General features: G+C 41.1%; 3 protein-coding genes across 5 annotated transcripts; 1 reads left to right on the top strand and 2 right to left on the bottom strand.

Annotated features, from left to right (window-relative positions):
* Nucleotides 1–424: 424 nt before the first annotated feature.
* On the bottom strand, nucleotides 425–17020 carry LOC133501696 (zona pellucida sperm-binding protein 4-like). Its single transcript, XM_061821559.1, has 8 exons — nucleotides 16897–17020; nucleotides 4992–5176; nucleotides 4793–4890; nucleotides 4036–4196; nucleotides 3771–3963; nucleotides 1126–1273; nucleotides 972–1047; nucleotides 425–881 (listed from the first exon to the last, which is right to left on the bottom strand). Exons 3-8 carry the CDS (start codon nucleotides 4855–4857, stop codon nucleotides 796–798), a joined length of 729 nt encoding a protein of 242 aa, XP_061677543.1. The 5' UTR covers nucleotides 4858–4890; nucleotides 4992–5176; nucleotides 16897–17020; the 3' UTR covers nucleotides 425–795.
* On the top strand, nucleotides 4115–27449 carry LOC133501693 (uncharacterized). Of its 3 annotated transcripts, none has more exons than XR_009795240.1 (22): nucleotides 4115–4210; nucleotides 4961–5113; nucleotides 7970–8164; nucleotides 10430–10600; nucleotides 10684–10790; nucleotides 12872–12986; nucleotides 14467–14583; nucleotides 14798–14859; nucleotides 15040–15195; nucleotides 16911–17102; nucleotides 17342–17441; nucleotides 18502–18643; nucleotides 20264–20447; nucleotides 20555–20654; nucleotides 21862–21995; nucleotides 22089–22120; nucleotides 23880–23992; nucleotides 24058–24227; nucleotides 24402–24496; nucleotides 24590–24663; nucleotides 24739–24847; nucleotides 26078–26109. XR_009795240.1 is itself a non-coding variant. In XM_061821555.1 (22 exons), the coding sequence occupies exons 2-22, from the start codon at nucleotides 5032–5034 to the stop codon at nucleotides 26149–26151; spliced, it is 2529 nt and encodes an 842-aa protein (XP_061677539.1). In that variant the 5' UTR covers nucleotides 4115–4210; nucleotides 4961–5031; the 3' UTR covers nucleotides 26152–27449. The 3 variants fall into 3 exon arrangements, 2 of the variants coding, with proteins under 2 accessions (XP_061677539.1, XP_061677540.1); XM_061821555.1 differs by having other exon boundaries at nucleotides 24585–24663; nucleotides 26078–27449; XM_061821556.1 differs by having other exon boundaries at nucleotides 24073–24227; nucleotides 24585–24663; nucleotides 26078–27449.
* On the bottom strand, nucleotides 5217–7980 carry LOC133501694 (uncharacterized). Its single transcript, XM_061821557.1, has one exon. The coding sequence runs from the start codon at nucleotides 6725–6727 to the stop codon at nucleotides 5312–5314; it is 1416 nt and encodes a 471-aa protein (XP_061677541.1). The 5' UTR covers nucleotides 6728–7980; the 3' UTR covers nucleotides 5217–5311.
* Nucleotides 27450–27458: the final 9 nt, after the last annotated feature.

Genomic DNA, 27458 nt, shown 5'->3' on the forward strand with positions numbered 1-27458 from the left:
TATATTCTAAGTTGTCTTAAAATTATTGTTAATTAATAATAAATTATTTATGTACAATAGCTTCTCCCAGTGATAAGCAGAACAATTAAATGTAGTTACATTAGAAGACAGAAGTTACAGTTAATCTTTGTGTTCAATTAATCGCATACAGTACTCAATATATAATATATTTTTGAGTAAATGAAGATGAGGTCATTATTTCATTATTCATACTTTGTTTGACTTTTCTGTTTGGTAGTAATAATTTTCAAATTTAAAATGGGCGACTTACTCATTGGAATACACAGAATGTTTGGAACTAATAGTGGATCTATCATAGGCGTGAAAAACCCACCACCAACCCCCATCCCCCAACCCTCCCTTATTGATATCCTTTGAACTGTTCATTAAAACGACTAATTTCAAAGTTGTGTTTGACGCTGTTATTATAATGGAATACATTTAAGTTTACCACTGCCACAATGTGGAAAAAAACTACTTAGAGGGTTTCTTTAAATGAAATATTATGCTCTCACTCTGTGTCACAATGCTTTTAAAGTTGAAACGTTCAAAAGTGTCAGCTTGTGGAGGATTTTCAAAATCAAAATGAAATCCTACTGAATACTGAAATTATGTAAAAAAACAATAATGAAAACTAAAAGTTGTTTGGAGAGTTCAGCGTCCTTAGTGTTCTTTTCCAGCCGTTACAATTTCATACTCGGCTGTTTATTCCACGCCACTAATCAACTTGTTGTGTTGTGGTCGCAAATGCCGTGAAACTGTTCTGGCAAAAACGTGGTCTCTGCCAGATGCTGTTCAGGATGTGTGCATGACCAGAGGTCCAGCGGAGACCACAATCCTTGACTCCTCCTTTGTCTGGGTCACAGATGTTACATCTCTCTCTGCACAAAACAAACAGGCATCCAAATATGGTTGAGAATCAAGAATGTCTATGATCCCGATATTTTTCACATTGTAAGCAAATTCCTTACTTCTCCTGTAGCACATGGGCTCACAGGAATTGCCAGAAGCTGCGTTGCATACAGCCGTGCTACAGTGAATATACACCTGCGAAAAGAAAAACGTGTTGGGACAGTCCCGCAGACGGGCTGCTGCCGCAGTTTTCTATGTGGATCGATACGTTACGTGTTCACTCTGGGGTTGTAAGGAACTTGAATCTACGAAGGTAAACATTTTGAAAATGAAGCGCTTGTGGTGACTTGGGAAGTCGACACCAGAGCCAGGACCAACAGGAACCAGGGTAGCTGCGTAGCGATCGTCAATGTTTGGACACCTGGAAGAGCAAATGTTTGTTCAGAGGGATTACCTGATGTGGTATCACTGTCATCCTTGACGTTGCAATACACAATGAGTTATTGTATTTTGGAGAGAATTGGATTGACGTTTCTCTCATAAACTGCAAGTTGAGCTTTTTGCACACAACTATCATTACAAAGCTCCTTTGGTGTCCTCATTAGAATAACTTAGTCATTGTGAAAATGCAGTAGTACAATGAAACGGTGAGGTCTTATTATGAGTAGCCAAGCATTTGCACACATTACGGCACAATGTAAAGTCTCTTGAAATATGTTTCTCAGTGTTTCTTGCACGTAATTTGGTATGTCTGCTATATGGAAGTAAAAATGTGCCACCAGGATTTGAATTTGAAATGCCACAGAAAACAGGATTTGAATTTGAAATGCAAAGTGATCACATTTTCAATTGTTGTATTTCAGTGTAACTTTTCAATGTTAACAATTCAACCGGCTACAATTCGCTGTCTGAAATTCACCGTCACGTGATTAAAAAAGCGTAACTGTGATTGAGGCGGCACGGTGGAGCAGCTGGTAAAGTGTTGGCCTCACAGGTCTGAGGACCCGGGTTCAATCCCAGCCTTCCTTTGTGGAGTTCGCATGTTCTCCCCGTGCCTGCGTGGGTTTTCTGTGGGCACTCCGGTTTCCTCCCACATCCCAAAAACATGCAGCATTAATTGGAGACTCTAAAGTGCCCCTAGGAATGATTGCGAGTGCGGCTGTTTGTCTCTATGTTCCCTGCGTTTGGCTGGCAACCACTTCAGGGTGTACCCTGCTTCCTGTCCTCTGACAGCTGGGATAGGCTCCAGCACTCCTGCGACCCTTGTGAGGATAGGCGGCTAAGAAAATGGATGGATGGATGGAACTGCGATTGGCTGGGTGTTCGGTTCTGACCTGAAGTGACCCTGCCTGGTGGCACAGATGGTGAATTTTAGACAGCGAATTGTGGCCGGTTGAATTGCAAAGATTGAAAAGTTACACTGAAATACAACTTTTGAAAATGTGATCATTTCACATTTCAAATTTAAATCCTGTTTTCTGTGGCATTTCAAATTCAAGTCCTTGTGGCACATTTTTACTTCCATACAGCTGAGTATATTATGCGTACAGTAATATGTGGTTGAATGATGAATGAATAAATTTTACCCATATATGGTTTGGAATTTTCTCGTGTGTTTAGTTAGATGTTTTGAAGCTTAACATGTCCACTGTGTCATGATAATATATATAGTTTCAAATAGCATACATTGACTGAATCAAGTTGATGAGTGAAATTCACCTTCCACTTTCTTCGATGCTAACATTAGCCTAAAATGTCCAGCGTGTCTGCAAGCTAACCTATTTTGTTGTCTGGTTGTGTATTGTCTACAGGCATCCCATTTAGTTATTTTTTTGTTTATTTGTTTGTTTGTTTGCTTGTTTATTTATCTATCTATCTATCTATCTATCTATCTATCTATCTATCTATCTATCTATCTATCTATCTATCTATCTATCTATCTATCTATCTATCTATCTATCTATCTATCTATCTATCTATCTATCTATCTATCTATCTATCTATCTATCTATCTATCTGTTTGTTTGTTTGTTTGTTTTTGCAAGTGTAGAAGCTTGCTTGGCCAATGTCCATTTCTTACAGCGTAGCATGTATATAATGCAATGAACAAAAAGAGCAATGTAAAATCTCAACTTTTTGCGAAATATCGAAGTCTGCTGTGATTGGCTGGCAGCCAGTTGAGGGTGTAGCCTGCATTCTGCCTGATGACAGCTGGGATAGGTTCCAGCGCTCCCGTGACCCTCGTGAGGATAAGCGGCTCAGAAAATGGAGGAATCAATGGATGGATATTGTAATCTGAAAGGCACGTAATGATTAATATTGATGCATCATACAAGAAAATTTGAGTTCCATCCATCTGTCCAATTTCCGTACCACCTCTGCTCACAAGGGTTGCGGGCGTGCTGGAGCCTATCCCAGCTATCTTCGGTCGACAGATGGGGTACACCCTGAATTGGTCGCCACCCAATCGCATTAAATGGGAGTTACATGCAGTAATTGCTTTAGAAAGTGTTTATACTGTACTTGCTTGACTGTTGCAGTACCAGTGAAATGTATTTTCTGATGTTTTATACCTTGATTAAGGATTACATAAAAGCATTTGGGATATTTTTTTCAGGCCAACAAGAATTCTTTTTCAATAATGTGATGAACCTGGTCTTTAAGTTATTTTAGATCATCATTTATTAGACACTGTCATAGGATGTTGTAGCCTACGGTTATTAAGATATTTTGCACTGTGTAGAAAGGTTTTATTTATTTTCCTAATTTGACAGTGCATCTTTTATCGACCTTGAGTTTGAAATGAACACTTGAAATGAAATGAATGGAATAGTCGGCTGCCAGTGAGCAAACCCTATGGGCAATGTCAACAGTGCTACAAAATAAAAAGGGAGGCCAAAAATAGTTTTTGTTGTTACCCATTGATCAGAATGTCCCACTGCGGCAGTGAGTGAGGATTGGCACTGGTGGTGGTCCAACAGCGGCCGAGGGCGAGAATGAGATTGGGATCGGTCCTGTCCATGAGTTGAACCGCCACGTACACGTTGTCTCTTAAGACTTTTCTCACAGGATAGTCGGCCTCCGTGTAGAAAGAGTTATAAGCCACTTCCGCTGTGAGTGCAAAGACGCTCATAAATGTTCTGTCTCCAAACAAAGCAGGTTACCGGCAGTGTGCGCACGTACCTTCATGACAACCCTTCGAATGGCATTGCCCATTACCCAACCTCAGTTGCACATTAATGGGACCCAGACCGGCCACTGATAAAGGAGGACTCTGCAATGACAGAGTTTCTGCAATAAGAGTCTCCACCGAAGTGGCTGTGTATCTACACTGGAAGAGTAAACTGGAAAGAAAAAGGTTGCATCAGGTTCATTGTTGGAGCGCAATCAATTTGACACTGTCCAACTGAATACAGTACTCAAAAAATGAGTGTTACTCGGGTTTTAAATGATTTCAGGATGAACCTACGCTATATTGCACTACTGTATAACCTCTATAGAATTATACATGTACTTCTCTAAACTGTGAATGCACATGTTAAGTGTTTGAGTACTTTTTGCGCTAATTTCTGATCTATATTTTTCATTTTTTCCCCTTGACTTTTGTTTGGAAGCCTCATGATGACGAAATAGTAAATTAATTAAGAGATGTCCTTTTAGTCTCATGTCAAAATGTGACCAGCAGAGTATTGCTAAAAAATAGCAATTCTAACTGAACCTGTAAATTCATTAGCCGGTTCGTAGAGACTTGTTGCGAATTTTGCCGTCAGACCGCATAACTGCAATTTGTGCAAACCTGAAACATTCAGCAGTTGGAAATATGCATCCAAAATATTTTAGACCATCAAATTAAAATAGGTTCATTTAGGGTCACACTAAAATATCATCCCAAAATTAAATATCCACTACATTCTGTGAGGAGCGGAACATAATGCCTTACTCATAGCTGCTGTCCCTGGTTATGACACCCAGAGGCCCCACAGCAACTTCATATGAGGAGGTCATCCTATTCTCATAGATAATTTTACCAGCCTCCTCCTGCAAGAAACGTTACAACAAAAGAACATGTAAATGCAATATAATATATTTTTCCCCCTTTTTTTTCCAGGGTGTTAAAAAAAAAAAAATAAAGGTCTAACCGTAACGACGGACCCACAAGCAGCCACAGGAAACTGATATATGGAAAAACCAGAATTGGAGTCAACTCGTGTGCAACCAGGACCGTCTGCCAACAGTGAAACACTCTCGATGTCTATGTGGGGTAAGGTGGCATCTCTGGCCACGACCAAAATGAATTGAGCATCTTTGGTGCACTGGACAGTCACTAGAAGAACACAACAAAGTCATTGGTTTAGCTCCTAAATGAGACAAAAATTCAGCCGAGATGTTTTGAATGAGAAACGGTAAAGTTCATCGTGTTCACGAGTTGCTCACTGTGGCGCCAGAAGGGTGTACAATATCAAAATAGATAAAAGAAGTGAAAAAAAAAATACACACCGCTTTTCCCAAAGTAGCATTGTTGTCCATCGTAGCAACAGCTGATGGCTTCACATGCAGCGGCAGAAATATCAGAACCTCCACAGGGGATTCTTTGGACCGGTAACACGTCACAAGTTTGTAAATTGGGGTCTTTCGCAACCGGCGTGGATTGGACTGGTGTGTGTTTTCCAGGATGGTTTGACTGAGGTTCCTGGGAAGAATAATCAAGTGAAAATCCTCGAGGTAATGGCTTTTTCCCTTTTGTAGCAAAATAAGGAGGGCCCAGGGGCAGTTGAGGGAATGAAGGATTATTGGATCCAGAATTAACGGTTCCTATTTGTTGTTGTTGGACTGGCTTTTGGTCTGATTGGTCCACAGGTTTTTGTCTTAAACCTGAGAACCAAGGTGGTCCGACCAATGAAGGATTATTCAATTGTTGGATGAGTCCCCCGGGTTGTTGATTCTTCGGTGGGCGTCGAGGCAGTGACGGATTTTGATGTTGTTGATCCACAGGTTTTGGAGAGAATGAAGGATAACTTGGCATCTGATAAACTGGCCCGACAGGTGGTCCGGGAAATGAAGGAGTTTTTTGTAGCTGGTCCATCTCCTTTTGGTTGAATGGCTTCACATCAGTGGGTTCCTGAGGAACTGGGACTACGGGTGTTCCCGGCAGTAATGGATTTTGCAAAGGTGGTAGGAGATCATAGTAAAGAAACGGTACTCTTTGCTGATCCTTTGGTGGTTTGGAGTTTGGTGGCTTTGAGTCTGGATCTGGAGAAACAGGAACCGTTGGCTTGTATGGTGAAGGGAGATAAGGACCATAAAAAGGAGGGTGTACTACGAGGTCTGGAGGCTTCTCTGAAGGAGAGTCCACAGGTAGTTGTGATAATAAAGCATACTTCCATGGCGGCAGCTGTGAGTATTTTGGATTATGTGACAGAGAGTTATAGGGTGGTTTCAGGACAAAGTATGGTCCTGTCGCAAGTGGGTTCTGTTGGTTTCCAGATGGTGGCTTTTGTAGCGGTGGTGGATTTTGCGTTTGAGGAGATGGGAGAAATGGCCACGGCGGTGAGACATGTGGATTAGGGGGGTTTTGAAACTGGAAATTTGATCCGACAGGTATGTAAGGTGGAAAGACATGGTCAGGGGTATAAGGTGGTCCGGGGTGTGAAGGATTGTTCGGCTTTGGCAGAGACGGGCCCGTGGGGGGCTTGGGGGTTGAAGGTTTCGGTAAGGGATTTTGATTAGGCGGTCGTAGTGGGTCAAAAGGGTGATGGTAGGGCGGATCTGGTAGATCCTGTCCGGAAAGTGGCTTCCAAGCTTCAACCTTTGTCCCAGTGAAGCACCATAGCAGTACTAGTGCCAAGAATAAGGTGGCACTGCAGCGTTTGATCATGTCTTTGAAGAAGTCGGATCAGGAGAGTCCCCAAGTGCGCCATATACTGTATGTCTGCCACCTTTTTATATTTGATCTTTTTAAAGCGCCACCTCTCCTGTTAAAAAATAACCACCAATCCAGGCCTCTTTTCTCTTTAAAGTCAGTGAAAAGCTCAGGTTTTCTATTGGCTGCTTCACAAGGCCAGTAATCCAAATTGTTGTATCTTCTGGGATGAAAGGGCAGCTTGACAATTAGGTCACGCAAACTTTTTAAAGGTCTTTGTAACCTTAAGCTGCAATTGAAACCAAATATTTATTTTGAACACAATACTGAGAACAAATACAGAGTTTCATGTTTATTCTTCACCAGTAAGCTCCAGTCAGTTCAAGGTTTCGATTACAGAACAGGGGGCATGGTGATCTTTTACCTTTGATTACATTATGTAGTATATTTTATATATATTGACTATATTTCTAGGATTTGCAGTATACTTTTTCAGGTTCTGAACTGCACTTAAATTTGACCAAGTTGTAATTACAGTGGGGCCAGTACCAAGGTCCATGACAGGGGACGGGCAGGGCTACCATGAACACTTATCATTATTAAGTTACAGCCATCAGATGGAGCTATTTTTTTTTCTTCTACCAAGCGCACAAGCCCACACGACCCACTGAAATGACTGCAGGAATTCAATTAAATTTCAGCAGAAAAAAAAAGTGTGGATTTTCCACGTTCTCCTCGTGCGTGCATGAGTTTTCTCCAGGCACTCTGGTTTCCTCCCACATCTCAACATTAATCGGACACTCTAAATTGCCCCTAGGTGTGATTGTGTGTGTGGCTGTTTGTCTCCATGTGCCTTGCGATTGGCTGGCAACCAGTTTAGGGTGTACCCCGCCTCCTGCCCGTTGACAGCTTGGATAGGCTCCAGCACTCCCGTGACCCTTGTGAGGATAAGCAGCTAAGAAAATGGATGGATGGATATTTGTCATAAATAGATAATAATGTTCAGACCAAATAAATGTCAACTGACAAACTAGTCAAATGCTTATAATGTGATTGAAGACTAAGCTGTTACGATTACTTCTTCTTTATATGCGATTCTTACTTTATATTTTAAGTAATTCTCATTGAAAACATAGACACATCCACTACAGTTACTGTATACTACTCTTTGGTTGACATTTTTTGTGTGTGCGTGTGTGTATTTACTACCTTTCGCCACGAGAACACTTGATTCCTACTGGTCATCCGGCCCACTAGGTGGCTGCCCCTTTAAGACGAGAGAACAATGGCCTGCCTCCATTTCCCACAATTCCACTCGCCGATTCCTTAGGACGAAGCGACTCGGCAGCCGGCTGTGCTTCTTCTTAAGGCACCACAGAATGTCTCAGTGGTCCCCGCCGGGCGCTGACGCAAATAGCCGGAGGAGGAAGAGGCCAGCTGAACACCCTCAAGGTGAGCCACAGATCAATTTAGCTGGCAACAACGACCTGTACTCATTCCGAAGATATCCTCCGTGTTATCAAGTGTGCTTTTTCTCAATGGCTGCACTGTAATATTGAACCACGCAAGTGTATCATGCGTTACGTTTACCCTTGGGGGCGCCGGTGTGGTCTAAGGACCCTGCAAAGCGATTTCAGAGATTTGTCTCCAATACTTTATACGTGTTTGAAGGTAATTGCTGAAAAAGTGCCAAGACTGAGAATTATACTACTGTATATACATATATTTTTTGTGCTTATGCTATATATTTTTCAGTCATCAGATTTTTTGGCCGAGTTCCTAACAACATTTACGTCCGGTGGTGTTTGAAATTTAGATTCATTTTCCCTCACTTTAGGAGAAATGTGCACCCTTTATGAAAAGAGTTAGTGGGTCTTCATAAGATGGATGTGAGATACTTTTGTCAAAATGTCGTGAATCTCTCTTCATCACGGGGCTATTTCCAGACCCACATTTTCATAATGTTTGTAAACACATACGTAAGCGCCAGGGTACTTCCGGTTTGAAGAAATGCGATTGACTAAACCGAAATAATGTCAAAACTTTTATTTGGGGATGCATAGCCTGATTTAGCACAAACTGTTTTTTTTTTTTTGTCCAAAAGAAAAATTGTAAATTCAATCCATCAAATTCTTTTGGTGTGGACGATAAATTTAATTTGTGTCTTATGACGTGACACTTTTAGAGATATAGACAATATCTCATATGGAGGTGCCATTTCAAAAGGGAAAGACCCAATACCAAACCTGTATTATCGGGTTTGAGAAAAGAATTTTCTCAATTTTCAAATGTTTGTTTTTGGTTGGGCGACACGGTGGAGAAGCTGTAAAAGCATTGGTCTCACAGTTCTGAGTACCCGGGTTTGATCCTGGCCCCACTTGTGTGGAGTTTGCATGTTCTCCCCGTACCTGCGTGGGCTTTCTCCGGGAACTCCGGATTCCTCCCACATCCTAAAAACATGCAACATTTTTTGGACACTCTAAATTGCCCCTAGGTGCCATTGTGAGTGCGTCTGCTTCTCCCCATGTGCCCTGCGATAGGCTGGCAACCAATTTCGGGTGTACCCCGCCTCCTGCCCATTGACAGCTGGGATAGGCTCCAGCACTCCCCGCGTCCCTCGTGAGGATAAGCGGCAAAGAAAATGAATGGATGGATGTTTTTGGTTGCATTTGAGTTAGTTTACGTCAGCTCTATGTAACAATAACCAGTTTAACGTCAAATAAGCATGATTGCTGAATCTGAGCAACAGAAAAGTTAATTTAGCTAGTCCCTCCATGATCATGTTAACTTTGTCTAACGTTTTTCAGACATCCATTTTTTTAATCAGTTTATTAGCTGAAAAGATGAAAAAAAAAACTCACTGCGGGCGAGCTGTCTCACTACAAAGTGACATCACATTTTCAGTTCCAGTCAGCGGCAGTCTGCACGTGAGTCTCTGAGCTTGAGCTGTGGCCTACAGCAACTCCTGTGTCTGTGTGCTCATCGTGTGTACATATGTTTTACTGTTCTCACGACGTTCAATAAATGACTGAAAAGCGCTTCATCAAGGGCTATCTCATTTTCTGCATGCGAGGACGTTAAAATAAGTATACTGCAAATGAGATTAAAAAAATGGGAACTGATAGAAGTTATTTCAGAAACATTGCGAGGGAGGAGTCACGAGGTTTGTGTTTTCTTGTAAGGAAATGTGTTTTCCTCACTTGACACAGAGCCAATATCACCCACAAAGATGAATATCCTTTTATTGAAGTCATGCTTTAGGTTTGTCTGATGAACAACAAGCTGTTAGCAAAGTGAATGAAAGCAGGGTTTTGGGTTTGGATTGTTTTTCTAATTATGCAAATAAACCCGGAATTTACAAAATTGAAGTTTGACTGGTAATTGGAAACTTGAACATAGTTTATATTTTAACAAAATTCTCACTAAAATTGCATTACATGAAATGGCGGTGTTACCTTAACTTATAAGTGCCGCATCTCACAAGTTTTTCAAGCTATGAGCCTACAATTTTTTTTTGACTTTGTGTTGTGAGACAAAATTTGAGTTATGAGTGACCTCCGGGTATGCTGCTATACTGGTACTGTATGGATGTATATTTGTACAAAACAAAATGTTTATTAGGCTTTACACGATCAAGATTTTTGGGGCCAATCAGCGAACCAATCTGATCAAAGATGGAGCAATGAGTGTATTTAAATGAGCTTTTCTGTGTTCCAGACTCTCCACAGGCACAACAAGATGATGACCAGGCACCTGACGAAGAGGCACAGCTCTACGAGTGCCCTGTCAAAGGGCCACAATATCAAACATCACAGTGTTGCTCTTCACCCACACACCAGCTGAAATGTCCCGCCCAATACACAACAAAATACTTGTCAGCACATTCGTGTGAGTGCTGGTCACAGCAATATTTATGTTTGCTCTCAAGAAAATGTTCCTTCGCAAACATTTATTTTTGGTCAACTCTCCAGATCCAAGCCATCTTGCGTATGAAGATAGCTGGGAGGAGATCCAAAGTATAAGAACCATCAGAGCCGAGAACAAAGTGGAAGCCAACAAGCTGGTCAACAACTACAGGGTATGACTGTCAAGTCGTGTACTATATATGTATGAAGCGTGTCGGTAGAGTTCCAGGGCCCATGTCACAAAAAGATACATTGCACCAGGGGTGCCCAGACTTTTTTTTACCCCAAGAGCTACTTTTCAAGCAGCCAGCCTTTCGCCAACTACAGGCGGGGGCGGTGGGTGATGATGCCCCAAACGGTTTTTAAGTTTAATGTTATCATGCCTCCTACAGTATATTTAAAATACAGAATTGGCTTTTTGTGCTCTGTATTCTCTGTGCTTCCATCCTCCATCAGGCTGTGCCAAGGTGGAATTTTAACATTACACACCGTCTCATCCTGCACTTTCTACTTTGGCTTCAGACCAGACCTTTCTCACTCGAAAAAGAGAAAATCTCGTCCAGTTTCACCACTTTTCTTCGATTATTCGCATTCTCCGACAGTCATTGCATCTTAAAACAACCTAATTTCTTTTTTAACTTTTGCCATTATTATCGAGAGTAATCATAAGCAGCATGTCTAGCTCGGCTTTGCTCTACGTTGCCCAGACTGTGTTGCTAACTAAAGCAGTGGTGGTGGGCCTTGTCATTATAAACCACAGTGATGGTCTGCTTAAGTAGTGTAAAATTTGTAATTATGAGTGTACTCCTTTAAGAGTGGAGCAGGGCGGTGAAAGTTCCGTGTGCTGCCCAAAAGAAACCAGTGGCTTCTTCTTTTCATTTTTTACAGTAATGTATGTGAATTGTTCCATTGGATGTAGCAGCCAGTCATCCCTCACTCATTGAATCACATTGCAAAATACCACAAACTGAATAGCTGTATGTTACACTTTCAATTTGCGTTGGATTTTTTTTTCGTTGTTTTTTTTTTTTTTTTATTGCATGTAATGCAGAATATCTGTGCGAAGAGACCGCGTCAGCAGTGTGCAATTGCGCACGCCCGCATCTTAGAAGGAACATTGGCTGACGTCTTTTTTTTTTTGGTACGCCATCCTGCGATCGACTGGTCGATGTTGATCGACGCATGGAGCACCCCTGCATTACACAGTATTTCAAATCCAAAACTACATGTTTTCGATGATAATATGTAGATCATTGATGTTCATCTTTCACATCTGTAAAGAGATCATGTGGCATAGACTTCATTCACGGTACGAAAAGAGGTGAAACTTGTAACTACTTCACTGAGACAACGTGCCTGCTCACAATGCCTTAAGCATCTGACAGTTCCTGGTCAAGGGGAGCATCACTGTGCTGGGGCATTTTACTTACTCACATGACCTGGCTCCATGGGAGTCCCTCATTTCCAAGCTGAAGGTGGGCATCAAGGGGAACCGTGTTGAAGACGTAAACAAAATTGAGATGGCTGTGATGATGGCGCTCCTGGGAATCCTGGGAAAATCTATCCAGGAGTGGATGAGGCAGAGAAATCTGAGAAAGTGTGTTAAGTGACTCCATGGGAGTTCATCCGAAGGAGAGATCTTGTACTTTGTATTTCGTGACACAAGTCCTGGAAATATTCTGACAGACCTCTTTCTCTATGTATACAATAGTTTCAAAAAGTGTTTATTTTGGATGGAATTGGACTCTCAAAATTCACGACAGGTTGGCTGAGTCATATCAACCAATACATTTCTAAGGATGTTCAGTTCACTTCTGTGACCCTAACAAGTGTCAGAATGGTAAAACTGTTTGACTTTTCCCCCCTTAACATTCTGTATGAAGCCTTGTGATATAAAGTACTGTTGATCAGTAGTTAGCTGTCGTCCTGGTCACACAATGCCAAAATATGAAAGGTATTATGAACACCACTGTTTTAATAAACATTCTAATAACCAGAAAATATTAACGTCTTATAACTAGTTGATCAAACACCTGTTGTGAATTTTGACATTCTGCTCCTTGTTAGCGAACAGAAAGTTGTAGAAAAAGTACTGAAACCTTGAACAATTGGACATTTCCATTCTAATATGTAGAGAATGTAAAAAAAAAAAAAAAAAAAAAAAAATCTCCAGTAAAGGTGGTTGTACATTTGAAAGGCTGAAAGCTCAACATCCAGAGTTTTGTTATGATTTAGTGTTTTGGATGTGTTTCAGTTTGGCTTTAGAAAATGGAAGAGCCACGTGACCGAGCGCCCCTTTGAAGATCGATCCGAAGTGGTGAAAGAGCTCTACTCAGAACTGAATGTCATTAAGCCTCATACTGGTCCAGGTACTCTGTAGGGATCAATTTATTATCACTATCTATTACTAATATAAACGTTTACTTATTTACACATAGTTTTTGCATCATTTGAATATTTTTACGTCATCTACGTATGACCTGTCTTATCTGCCTGTTTTCAAAATCCAATCTGGCCCTTGAGAACGAAAGTTTTCCCACCCCTAATTTCGAGCCACAGGCAAAATCTAATATTAAATCGGACATACCCTGATATGTTGGGATCTCATGAAGCGATTACCATAATTGACGGCCTACAGAGCCCACCAGGTTATAAGCCTCACCTAGTACATATGTAAAGGAAATACCATTTGGTACATACATACGCCACAGCTGTGTAAAAGCCGTAAGTGCCCACATTGAAACACGAGATATTTACAAAGAAAGATTTTACACAGAAAGTTTAACACTAGCGCCATGCTGTTAGGGCTGGTTAAAAAAAACATACTGGTAAAAATCACAGAGACACGGCAGTAACACGCTACCGCAGCGCTAACAGGGCCGGACCGGTAAAAGTCACTTCTTTGGCACATATATTCCACCAGTCTCACTCTTACCTTTTCCCCTCGAGTGCCCCCTTGCGGCTGTTAGAAAAAATGCACAAATTAGCTGCATCACCGCATAAATCGCAGGGTTTAAAGCGTGTGACAAAAGTTGCATTTTATAGGCCGGAAATTACTGTAGATTGTAGTCGTGCAAAACAATATAAGACACAGCGGCCAATATCTTGAGATATAAATTTTATTTGTTCCATGACCATGCTCTTATCTCAAACCACTCAAATCTCAAAACATATTTCCTATTTAAATGAATGTACATACAATTAAATTTTCTGCTTATAAAAAATACCAGTTTTTTTTTATTTCGAGTAGCAATATATTGTAAAATATAGTTGTAAAAACATAATTGAAGATACTGTGAAATACACTTATAGTATTTCCTGCCATTTTTAAACAGTTCCCTGGTGTTTTAATAACACGTCTGTCTGTGACAGTCCTTCACTATCCAAAAATATGCATTATACCACTCATTGGTGGAGAAATTCAGGTTGGGGGCACTTATGTAAATGAGGCCATTCAGAAAGGTCCTTCACAGACGCATTTTTAGAAATAGACATAACAAAAATGTGAATTTTGTTGAATTCCACACATGATGAGTGCATAGGCACGGAAGAGACACGACTATTTGTGTTCATCAATAATAAAAATTTTCTCAAGTATATTCCCTTTAAGTAAAAATGAAATGATAAAAGCGTTTTAAGAAGAGAGTCACTAATATCTGGATCACCTCTGGACTTAATGGTTTAACATTACACATTTCAATGAATGATGTTTTTTTTTTTAAATGATCTTTTTCCTCCAGTCTTTTTTTATGTCATAGATTGTTTGATTAAAAAAAAAAAATTACAATTGTTTACTAGTACTGTACTTTACAGTATATATCAATTTTAACGTGTTTGTCCTGTTGGCAGCTCATCTCCTCACATGTGGAAATGTGACTTATATGTTTCTATTTGGTTGGTGGCTCTCCGTGATCTACCTGCTGGTGGGCCTACTAATGTTCCTCACTGTCATCGGCGCACCGTATGGTAGGTGGGTCGTTCGTTACACTAGCAGTACAGTATTGCAAGTCTACAAGATAGACCATATATAAAAATATTTAATAGTTAGAAATTCCTTGATGCTACAGAGTGCAAATATTGACCCACAGTATAGGTGTGGTTTACTGTAGTTCATATTTAGTAATCACACGTTTTTCTTTGTTTGTTTTTTCCTACCCTTGTAACTTTTCCATCTCTTCAGGAAAGCTCTGCTGGAAGTTGTCCTGTTACTTCCTGTGGCCATTCGGCAAGTTAGTTTGTCAGGTATTACTTTTTATATTTACTGGACAGTAGGCCATTTAAATATGTATTCATTATTTGATCTATTCATGATTTTTATTGTAGGAAAATGGTGGCATTTTGGTGGCCAAATCTTATGATTGTGAGTGCTTCATTGTCATTCTAATAATTACACTTTCTTTTATTGGGCATGTATTCATACAGATTGGACATACATTTCGCAGATGTTGTGAGCAAATGCCTGACTGTGAGTGCACTTTGGAGTGGATGGAGGACAGCTCGCCGGTGCTGCTGCCGTCACCCACCGAGAGTCCTGTCCCGGAGGAGGCGTCAGAGCGGCAAGCACCCTCGGGCTACTGGGTAATGGCACCTTCATATGCATGCGCTCGCCCGAACGAGAGCACCCGAATTGTATCTCGTGAGCAATGCATTGGGCCACGCGGTCCCTATGTGTCACTTGATGAGCACATGACAAAAGTTATTGCTGCGTGTACAATGCCGCGGAGATCATCTCCTGTGATTGTTCCGTTTTAGTCACACGCTGTGATTACTGACTTAACTTTCTCCTTGTGTCCTCATACCACCTACACCGCCGCCTTCTTGATTGATTCTGCAGCATAATTAAAAGTATCATCTGGTCGACATTTTTGTTGCTCTGTTCCTTGTTCTGGAAAGGAAAGGAAATAAAAAAGGCTACCGGAAATGGCCCAAAAATGCAGAGGAAACCCGGGTCGTCCTTGTCAATATCAGCCGTAGGGACACCCCTGACTTTGAGGAGAACTGCAGCACATTTTAAAAAATGTGCGCGGGGTGGAGCTCAAGTATAAAGCCAAACTGCGTGTGGGATAGCCGCAATAACGTCAGCAGGGTGACTGCACATGCGGCTATAAAGGACCCTTAACATTTATATGCTCGCCTGCCACTTCTTTAGGTACACCTTGCACAGTATCATGAAATCATCCATCCATTTTCTTAGCCACTTATCCTCACGAGGGTTGGCGGGAGTGCTGGAGCCTGTCCCAGCTGTCAACAGGCAGGAGGCAGGGTACACCCTGAACTGGTTGCCAGCCAATCGCAGGGCACATGGAGACAAACAACCGCACTCAAAATCACACCTAGGGGCAATTTAGAGTGTCCAATGAATGTTGTATGTTTTTGGGATGTGGTAGGAAACCAGAGTGCCCGGAGAAAACCCATGCAGGGACGGGGAAAAGATGCAAACTCCACACTGGTGGTCCAGGATTGAAACTGCGACCTCAGAACTGTGAGGCTAAAGCTTTCCGGCTGAGCCACCGTTGTTATGAAATTATGTAGCAAAATATAGTGATAAAAATATAAAATGTACAAAAATGATATGCAGAATAACACCCATTTGTCGTGGGGGAGATGCTCCAGACCCACCTGTGATAGGTGAAAATCCACTTTATTGAGACTCCATATAAAAACTTTCATTTTGTTATTTTTATCTCTTCTAAATGCTTTAAACACATTTAATTGATTAAAACACCAACATCTCAAGACATTACTGAGCACCTGTTCTCACTCTGTCACTCACATAATTCTCACAATAAAAGATAAAGTGTGCATGTTTCAAGCTGTTTCTGTCAATTCCACTTGAGCTTTGCTGTAAAACTGGTTAATAAATCAATAAATAATTAATCCTGTGATATTCAAACACCAAAATGTTCAACCAATTCAAACAATTTCCTCTAACAAATGAACGTCTTCTAGTTTGAGGCTAACATATAATGGCTAATGCTATAGATAGGCATGTATTCTCTCTGCTCTTTGGGAACAACACCTTTTGTTAAACTTTGGACATCCCTGATGTTTTTTTTTTCTTTCTTCTAATCATACTGGATCTCTTCCAGTAGACCTCAATAATTCCCAGCATGTAGTGGAACAATGTAAGAAGCAGAACTCTAAATTAGGACTTTACGTATACTATAAAACCCATAAAATACTATAGCTATTAAAATTCAGGGGCACAAACAGTATAAACTACAAGGGAGTTGGGTTCACTGCTTTATACTGTATGCTGCAATTATTCCTGTTCCTCACCTCTTTGTTTTTAGTGTCGTCCCTCCACTTATGTATGGCTCTTGCTGGGATATCCTCCTCTGGTCATTATCCACTCTCTGGTCTGCCTCCTTTCCTGGATCCTGGTCTTCACCATCCCTGTCGCTAAGATGAACGCACGCACTTTAGCCGTCATCCTTCTCTTGCCTCCGGAGGATGTGTCCGTGTCAGAAAGCTCACAAAGGAAGGTAAGAGAACAGATTTTCTTTCATATATGGGGTGTCCCCCAAAAAAATTATACACACTTTAAATAATTGTAAAATTGATGTTTATTATAATTCGAATAATTTTCAACATGTGAAATAATTGACAAATATCGTTATTATTTTTTGGGGGGACACCCTGTATGTATCTTTTTTTTCCACATTATGACACAAGCTTTTTCATGCTCATTAACGTTTTATTGCTTTATTTTTTTTAACTTTAGTATCAAGGCTATGAGAGCCGGACAGTGCTGTGCTGCTACCATGCAGCAAACTGGTATTATTACAAGTACACTGTTGATGGCATCAATGTATTTGCTGTCAGTATCCTTTACCACTGTGGGCATAGTTATTCAATTCAGTTTTATTTGAAATTACATCTCAGTAAATTAAACTACATTTATTGTAATTCATTACAATTGCATACCTAATTGTGTAACAGAAGCCTGCAGAAGACTATGGATGTGATTTATGTGCTGCAAAAAAAAAAAAAAAAAAAATATATATATATACACCTTGAAGTCTCACTACAAATTGGAAAACAATAAAACACATTTATTGTACTCTGCAGGCTTCTGTTGCACAATTTTATGTCATTTCAATAGGTTTCAGTAAATATATTCTAATTTATTGACATGTAGCTGTAAGTGGTATGTTGATTTATGAGTTGCGAGTTATTGTTTGGTTGATTCCGCTCAAAGGTATTTCCAACACACAAATACTACACTATGTACAATAATTAAATAGAAAAAAACCAGTGTATTACTTTACATTATCTTTTATTTTATCATGATTTTTAGGTACAATACAATGTTGTTTTTCTGTAATAAAACCTAAACAACAAAATATATTTTTTGGGGGGTGCTTGAACAGACTATCATCTCAGTTCATTTTAAGGGGTGAATTTGATTTAATGTTCAAGTAAAGTTAAGCGGTTGTTCACTGAAAAAAATGAACTCATCATGAGTCAAGGTATCACTATATCTCACCAAATCACAATAGAAATGAACAACATATGTTAATAAAAGAATCCAATTATGTAATATATCATGAAAGGAGTACAGTCAAACAATAAATATGGCACTAACTGAGCGTGCCATGTTTGTTTTTTCTCATGCCCCCAAAGGGCCATAATATGCTGCCTCCAACAGCTTGTTATTGTTTCCAGCTTACCATGCTTCAATGAAGATATAGTTATCAGATACATTTCGATTGCCCTTCTTTTAAATTTGACAACTGCAATGAGATCCTGGTAGGTTTAAACCTGTACTGTATGATTGACTTTTAAAGTACAGTTGTGGCTGAGCTGAACATTATACCACTTTTGTTCAGATTTGGAGGTTCCATAATTAAGATCAGTTGTTACCTTTGACCCTCCTGCCAGACCTCCTCCCTCTCGTCATATTTGCACTGATAATCGGGTACATTGACAGTGATAACCGTTATGCCAGCTCTGACGCCAAGTTCGCCATAGCAATTGTCTCCATCATACCTCTGTCACACTACATCGGCATGGGCATTGCCAGGTGAGCTCACATCTCCTGACACGAGGAAACTCCACACATGGCCACATCCCCACACACATAGACCCACACATGCACAAACACGCAAAACCAGAAATCCTCTCACACATACCCAAAAAAAAATCCCCAATCATTAAAAACACATGACAAAAAATGATCTCATCCAAGCCTGGGGCCTTGCCACTGAGGAGGTTTGTACCCATCTCAATGATAGGAGAGCCCCCTCAGAAACCCCAAACTTTCCTTCCTCAATGGAAGAGTTGCCAATGGAATTGAGAAGGTCTTGGAAGTATTCTTCTCACCGGCTCACGACATCCCAAGTTGAGCTCAGCAGTGCCTCGTCCTCACTATACTCAGTGTTGATGACGCACAGCTTCGCCTCCTGAGACCCCAGATATTAGTCTGGAATTTCCTCAAAGCCTTTCGGAAATCGTTTTCCACGGCGTAACCGTACTCCTCCCATGACCATATTTTTCCCTCAACGATGACCAAAGCTGCCATCTGCTCGGCCAGCTGGTACCCATCACCTGCCGCAGGAGTCCCACAGGCCAAAGAGCTCCATTCCTCTCTTTACCCGAGTGTCCAAGACATGCGGCTGCAAGTCCAATGATACGACTACGAAATCAATTATCGAGCTGTGATCTAAAGTGTCCTCGTGCCAAGAATACCTATGGACACCCTTATGCTTGAACATGATGTTTTTTTTGGACAATCCTTGGCGAGCACAGAAGTCCAATAGCAGAACACTACTGAGGTTCTGATCGTGGGGGATCATTACTACCAATCATGCCCTTTCAGGTCTCACTGTCAATACCCAAATGAGCATTGATGGCCCCCAGCAGAACAAAGGAGTCTGCAGCAAGAGTGCTCTCCAACACCCCCTCCAAGCATTCCAAAAATGATAGGTACTCTGTACTGCTGTTTGGTGTATGGGCACAAACAACAGTTAGGACCCGTTCCCTCCACACCAAAGCGGAGGGAGGCTAATCTCTCGTCCATTGGGGTGAACCCAAGTGTATGGGCGCAAAGCCGGTGTGCAATGAGTATACATTACACCTGCTCGCCACCTCTCGTCATGGGCAGCTCCAGAGTGGAACAGGATCCAATACTTCTCAAGAGGACTGGTACCATAGCCCAAGCTTCTCAACCTCACATACCAACTCATGCTCCTTCTCTGACAGAGTGGTGACATTCCACGTCCTTAGAACCAGGTTCTGGCGCTGGGGATCAGATTGCTAAGTTCCCATTCAATTACCATCCAGCTCACACTGCACCGGACCCTTATGGGCCCTCTCACTGATGGGGGACCTATAGTACCCTTCCAGACGGTGCCCACCTGGGTGCAGGGCCAGTCACCAGGTGCTTGCCTTTGAGCCCCACCTCAAGGAGGAGGCCCCGGTGACCTGCGTCTGAGCTTTGTCTGGTCCCTACCCTACGGACCCTTTTGCCATGGGTGACCCTACCGGGAGCATGAATCCCCAGACAACCTAGCTCCTAGGATCGTTGAGACACACAAACCTCTCCAATTACGATAAGGTGACTGCTCAAGGAGGCGAGTTTGAGAGCCACTGACGTTAAAACCTAACACGATTCAATTTACTCTTTCTTGGTACTCTTTCCCAGCATCTCAGCCCAGAGTAACTTTGCCGTTGGTGCTGTTGTCAACGCCACCTTCGGCTCCGTCACAGAGTTGACTTTTTACATTACGGCTCTGCTGAGGGGTCACAGGGCATCCAACCCGTGCCTGCAGGAGGTTGTGAAGGCTGCGCTGACTGGCACACTTCTCGGGTGCATCCTCTTCATCCCTGTGAGGAGTCACATTTTGTACACACATGCACACCGGGACAAGCACACATACTGATTGCAACATTCCGAGTTACCATACAGTTTTGTTTTTTTTTTTTGATCCCACAGGGCATCTGTATGATAATTGGAGGGTTGAGACATTGCGAGCAAAGATTTAACAGTCGCTGCACTGGAGTGAGCTCTGCACTGCTCTTCATCTCTGTTGGAGGTAACGGAAAGACAGCCGTGGGTCATGCATCCGCCACATGGGCCTTCAGTCGGGGACTTTCCCGACTGTTGCTCCCGTTGCCCTCATGTGATGAAATGTCAGTCAGCCAGCAGAGACAGCTGAGCATGTGATATCTGACCACAAGAAATAGTGATAAAGTATAAATAGATAAAACATAGAATGACATTAAGTTCCTGAGAGAAACCCATGTGGATAAAATAATTGTTGTATTTATTCATATGTGTGTGTGTGTGTGTATGTACAGTCGTGGTTACCATTATTGGCAGTTATGAAGTTGTTAAGTACTAAATGTGCAATATCGCCTCGCAGTCAGACCACACTATCCGAGACCAGAGCCCAAGTCCAAGACGTTTGGGAGTCGAGCCCAAGTCAAGACCGAGACAGGATCAAGACAATAAAAATCCATTTTAAAAACATGACAAGGTTGAACAATTAAAGTGCATCTGGTTTTTAATAAAAATAATCTTTTAACTACATTTGACATCCAAAAACATGCATTCTTTAACAATTTCAAAGCCCAAAATGCTAAAATCTCCCCCCAAGACAACTCATTTAAAAAATGTATTGTTTTTTATTTTAAAATCAAGGCTTTAAGAAGAGCTTGATTCCATTTAAGAAACAAGAGACTGCAGCATTTATTTTTTGTTTTACTTAAATGAAGCTGGCGGCACGGTGCAGCAACTGGTCAGAGCGTTGGCCTCATAGTTCTGAGGACCGGGGTTCAATTCCCGACCCCGCCTGTGTGGAGTTTGCGTGTTCTCCCCGTGCTTGCATGGGTTTTCTCTGGGCACTTCCTCCAACATCTCAAAAACATGCATTACGTGAACACTCTAAATTCCGCCTAAGTGTGATTGTGAGTGCGACTGTTGTCTGTCTCCATGTGTCCTGCGATTGGCTGGCAACCAGTTCAGGGTGTACCCTGCCTCCTGCCTGATGACAGCTGGGATTGGTTCCAACACTCTTGTGACCCTCGTGAGGATTAGTGGCTCAGAAAATGGATGGATGGATGGATGGCATAAGATGCAGCCAAAGTAGAATACATATGTAAAGCATGCTACTAAAACATGCTCAATCGTGCATGCAGTAAGATTATTTTACAGTTGAAACTATGCTTGTACTTGGACGCATGGTTGGAAACAACTTACCACAGAATACAGATACAGGTTTACTGTCCTTTCCACTGCAGGTGTCTTCGCCCCCACGTTGTTCTCCAAGGCTTACGGCAACTTTGTCTGCGATGCCTGCACCAACTCCACATCAGCAAACACCACAAGCAACAGCAGTGGCCCATTTGTCTGCCACAACTGTCACTATGATGTGGTGAGCACCCTGAGTCTGAAAGGAAGTCAAGGCACTATGGTATGGTGAACATTGTTGATAATTCCCCCACAAATCTTGATTTCTGTTCAACAGAACAACGGCACGCTGTTCCATCACCATGTTGAGTAAGTAATTGTATTTATTTTCCACAAGAATGACAAATGTTTTCCACTGTAAACTGTTGATTTTGTTTGTTTGTTTTTTCAAATGTTGCCAGAGATACAGAAAGGCTATGGATCCTCATAGGTCATCTTTAGTCCAGTGTTTTTCAACCTTTGTTGAGCGAGGCACATGATTTACTGTAATTCCCGGCCTACAGTGCGCACCTGGTTACAAGCCTCACTGAGTACGAAATACTCATGAATACTCATGAACTCATAAATGAGTAAGGAAATACCGTTTGGTGTGTAAAAGCCGCAAGTTGCCCACATTGAAACACGAGATATTTACAAAGAAAGACGTTTCATGGAAAGAGTTTAACTTTTTTTTACTGTTTAAGCTAGTGTTCCACGCTATGCTAGTGCTAACGCTAGTGCCGTGCTAAAGCTAGGGCTAATGGTAACGTAAATTAAACTTACCAGTAAATATAACTGGGACACGCTAGTCACACAGCAGCAACACGCTAGCACAGCGGTAACAGGGCCGGTAAAGTCACTTCCTCGGCACATATATTCGACCGGTCTCATTCTTACCTTTTCCGCTCGAGTGTCCCCTTGCGGCCGTTAGGGAAAAAAAATGCACAAATTAGCCGCATCACCGGATAAACCGCAAGGATGAAAACGTGTGTAAAAAGTCGCAGCTTGTAGGCCCTAAATTACGGTACATGAGAAAAATCTCACAGTAAATGTAAAGTAATTATGATCTCATCTGAACAGCTGACTCAATGTGAAACGTGCACCTAACATGATGGCGTTTATCCATGTGGATGCCTCAGTTATCTGCTCTCCAGTACTGTATTTTTATGTTTTTCCATTTGTCTTTGGACAGACATTACACAACTCACTTGCACAAGGGAAGACTTACTAAACATAAGGGAGTCTATCCTGGACATTCTTTCAGCAACTTTTTCAAATCCGCTCAGTTTTTTCCCAAAGTTGAGATTTGGGCAAAAAAGCTGGTATCCAAGTTGAGTTCTGCAAGAGAGGATAAATATTGCCGTTCCTGTTGATCCACTTCTACGCACCCTAACCGAGCAAAATGAAATAGCTTCATCTTCTGAGTAACACCCGCAAAGACTTTGGCGTTTCCGCCAACCTGTCTTTTACCAAGACTTGCTGATGACAGTATAATGCTTCCCGGTTTCCATCTTCACCAGGGAGACTCGTAACTTATATATCAACGAAAAATTGTGTACTGATATCATGGAGCTCAGCACACACTGCAGCATGGATTCTGAGTTCCTGTTTTTGAACTGTAAGCCATTCTACTCGCCTTGGGAGTTTGCATATTTCATTCTCGCCGGTGTTTAGATTCCGCCTCACGCTAATACGAATGCCGCACTGCTAACAAAATAGAAGAAAATACCCAGACTCACACCTAAATATTCTTAGTGTCTTTAACAAGGCTAAACTCAACAACCAACTCTCAAAATACAAGTAACACATGGCCTGTCCTACTGAGGAAAATACCATTTTAAACCAATGCTATTTTTATTTATTTTTCACGTCTTTATGTGTCCTAAGTATTCTCTGTCAATTGTCGTTCTCGGGCGGCTCCAACTACTGAAGGAAAGTTCCTTGTGTGTTTTACACATACTTGTTAATCAAAGACTATTGTGATTCTGATTCTGTTTAGTTGAACAGAAAACTACTTTGTTGTATAAATGGCATCAAGAGGATACTGAGTGTTTTACAGATACCCCCAAAATTGTATCGTTGTTGATAGGCCCCTGGTGTACACGGTTTCTGCCCTTTTGCCGGTGGCTTACATCATTGGACTGATATTTACACTCAAGACACACTCCCACATCTATGACATCCACCTCGGAGATGGACAAGGTAAGACTGTGTACCCCATACGGTGTGCAGTACTGAATCAGTGCTAATTGGTGCTAATTCTCAAGGTCTTTTCGAACTAGAGAGCCAGAACCACCAGCACGGCAGTACTGTGGTTCACTGGTCTCGATGGAGGTCTTTGCTCATCCTCATCATGGCCACTGTCCTCATGTCTGCCTGTGCTGACCTGGCCACTGAGCACATGCAGCCCATCCTCAACCAGCCCAATATCTCCCAGGTTGGTAAAAGTACTCATTCAACTTGAATACAAAAAGTGAAATGAATAATAGGAGGTTTAATATTATTGACAGTGACAGACCATGCTCCATTGTTATCAATGGTTTCCTCAAATCATGCAATGCTGTGGGATTCTTCACCCTCCTGGCCTTATATTTTTGTTTTCCTTCTCCAGTATTTTATTGGGGTAACAATTATCGCCATGGTTCCCGAGATCCCTGAGATTGTGAACGGTATCCAGTTTGCACTTCAGAATAACATAAGTCTCAGGTACCATCGTGAAAAAAAACGACACTTAAAATGTGTCTTTTGGCGTCTTAAGTTTTTTTTTTTTTTCTTCTTCTTCTTTTCCTGACAGCTTAGAGGTAGGCAGCTGTATTGCTGTGCAGGTGTGCATGCTCCAGATTCCAATCCTGGTCTTGTTCAACGCCTTCTATGTAAAGTTTTCTCTTTCTACTACGTTGCATTCGTTGAAGTTAACTTTGAATAAAACCCGGTTGCTGCTTTGCCAGGATGTGGGTTTTGTGCTCTTGTTCAGCGACCTGCACCTTTGGACCAGTATCTTCAGTGTCATTCTGGTCAACTACATTTTCATGGATGGCAAGTCAGATTATTTTCAAGGTAAGTGTTGAATTTACAGCCTGCTGTTGTGCGTCATATAATATTAGCAGATCAGGTCATTTGTGGTTGAGGTTAGATAGATAGATAGATAGATAGATAGATAGGCAAAGTGGCTTATTTTTATAATCAAGTAATAATTGATTCTCATGTTTATATTTGAATATTTATTTAGGTACTTGTTATTTAATCAAAGTATATTTTAGTGACAAAAATAATTCTTGGTTACATTTTAATGAATTCTAATTACGCCATTGAAATAAATACATGTCCTGGATATGTACTGTATGTATAAAACTTTATTTTACTCAAATATCCAGTAGCCAATTCTTTAACACATCTGCCTCAAAAAGGACTGATCTGGACTAGCGTGTGTGGAGTTTGCTTGTTCTCCCTGTGCCTTCTTGAGGTTTCGTCAGGCACACCGGTTTCCGACCACATCTCAAAAACCTGCATTGTAGGTTAATTGGAGCCTCTAAATTTTGTGAATGGCTGTTTGTTTGTTTGTATGTGCCCTGTGATTGGCTGGCGACCAGTTCAGGGTGTACCCCGTGTCCTGCCCGTAGACAGGTGGGATAAGCTTCAGCACGCCAGCATCTCTAGTGAGGATAATAAGCTTTACAGAAAATGGAGGGATGGATTTCCATTCTTGATTTTAATACATTTGATTTTAATGAACAACCATTAATTTATTAACATAGAAAATTGTGTCTACTATGTTTTTGTTGTATCATAACCATAACCAATTATGCAATTTCAACATCACTCATCTTGGTCAGGGTCACGGAGTGCTGAAGCCAATCCCAGCTGACTTTGGGCGAAAGGCACACGACACCCTGAACTGGTCACCAATCAGTCGCGGGGCACAATTATTTAACAATATATACATACATATGTTTAATCTTTCTACTGTATGACACAATAAATCCATTGTTTAAATATATTTCAAGAATATAATGTATTTTTACTTGTGCTAATTATGATCAGTTTAGTGGTAATCAAGTTTTCATATTTTGATGTGAATTTAACCTTTATTTATCTGAGTGAGGCAACTGAGAACAGATTCTCATTTGCAGTGCTGACCTCGCTGCATTATTATTACATTATTTAATCAACATTTAATATCATAAACTCAACATTGATAAATGTGTTTATATGCAAGTGTTCTGAGTATATATGAAAGTGTTTTTATAAAAACTCAATTTCTCTATCTTGTACTTTATTTTAATGCAGGTACAGCTCTGGTGGTTGTGTACCTTATCCTAATGGCTCTCTATTACTTCGCTCCATCACCAGCAGGCTGCTGACTCGGAGGACTGACAGTATGTTCTTTAAATAACTCCACATTTACATTACTCCCAAAACTTCGGGATCGATTAACCTAAAATACATGGCAAATATGGATTACGTTCTCCTTCTATGAACATTTGAATGCACGTCCAGCTGTGTAAGGTTTCAATGCTTTTTGAACAACTCAGTAATATTCACAAAATTCAAGTTTATTTGTATAGCCGTTAACCACAAAAGAGTCTCAAAGGGGTGTGCAGTATTAATTACTGTAACTGTTACTGTTAAGCACCTTTTGGAGAAGACAAAAATGTGCACAAAGTACTGAAACATTGAACACTTTGGCGTTCAAAACCTTAGAGATGGTCAAATCAAGCTTGCAGGTAAAAGTTCTAATGCATTTTAGGTTCATTATGAAATTTCACACCAAAGCCAAATAGTCTTAACTTTTTGTGAGTCGTGTACATAATAACTGAACAAATGATAACTGCCTCAAAGCCATAGTGTGTATCAAGTGGTGGACCAGCCCGGACACCTTTCATGTTGTGTTCACTCAAGCAGACGGTTGATGCTAACATGACAAGTTGTGTGGACTGCTTACACAAGTCAATGGAAGGAAAGAATCCCACATTATTCCGTAAAGTTGCTTTAACCCCCTCTACATGTTTGAAAACACAACTCATTTACATATACTATAAATTTTAATTAATTTCAGTGGTTCAGTTAAAAAAGTAGAACTGTCGTAATTTTTCTTCTTCTTTTGGCTTGTCCCGATTAGGGGTCACCACAGCGTGTCATCTTTTTGCATCTAAGCCTATCTCGTGCATCCTCCTCTTGAACACCCACTGTCCTCATGTCCTCCCTCCCAACATCAATCAAGCTTTTCTTTGGTCTTCCTCTCGCTCTTTTGCCTGGCAGCTCCATCCTCAGCACCCTTCTACCAACAAAGTCACTCTCTCGCCTCTGAACATGTCCAAACCATCTAAGCCTGCTCCCTCTAACCTTGTTTCCAAAACATCCAACTTTGGCTGTCCCTCTAATGAGCTCATTTCTAATCCTATCCAACCTGTTCACACCAAGCGAGAACCTCAGCATCTTCATTTCTGCTACCTCCCAAAAAAAAATCATGAAATATTTCACTTTGTTGTGAATCTAAAAAAAACAAAAAAAGCTCACTCTGTAACTACTGAAACTAAGTGGTCCACAATGGTATAAATGTATTAAGATAAACCTGTTTAAGAGAGAAATATTTGGTTTTGGACTTGAACAGTATTTTTTGAAACTAGACATAATGTGTACTGAAATGCTCTTGTTTTTACCGCAGTGT

Source organism: Syngnathoides biaculeatus, chromosome 6 (genome assembly GCF_019802595.1).
Source record: "Syngnathoides biaculeatus isolate LvHL_M chromosome 6, ASM1980259v1, whole genome shotgun sequence".
Lineage (NCBI taxonomy): Eukaryota > Metazoa > Chordata > Actinopteri > Syngnathiformes > Syngnathidae > Syngnathoides > Syngnathoides biaculeatus.

Bases quoted from the DNA above. Each gene is read 5' to 3' on its own strand.
- LOC133501694 (XM_061821557.1), bottom strand. From the start codon at position 6,727: ATGATCAAACGCTGCAGTGCCACCTTATTCTTGGCACTAGTACTGCTA.
- LOC133501696 (XM_061821559.1), bottom strand. From the start codon at position 4,857: ATGACCTCCTCATATGAAGTTGCTGTGGGGCCTCTGGGTGTCATAACC. The intron at 1,048-1,125 runs GTAACGTATCGA...TTCTTTTCGCAG, and splicing joins TACAACCCCAGAGTGAACAC to GTGTATATTCACTGTAGCAC. The intron at 882-971 runs GTAAGGAATTTG...TGTTTTGTGCAG, and splicing joins GCCCATGTGCTACAGGAGAA to AGAGAGATGTAACATCTGTG.
- LOC133501693 (XM_061821555.1), top strand. From the start codon at position 5,032: ATGGAAAAACCAGAATTGGAGTCAACTCGTGTGCAACCAGGACCGTCT. The intron at 14,860-15,039 runs GTATTACTTTTT...GTATTCATACAG, and splicing joins TCGGCAAGTTAGTTTGTCAG to ATTGGACATACATTTCGCAG. The intron at 18,644-20,263 runs GTGAGCTCACAT...ACTCTTTCCCAG, and splicing joins ATCGGCATGGGCATTGCCAG to CATCTCAGCCCAGAGTAACT.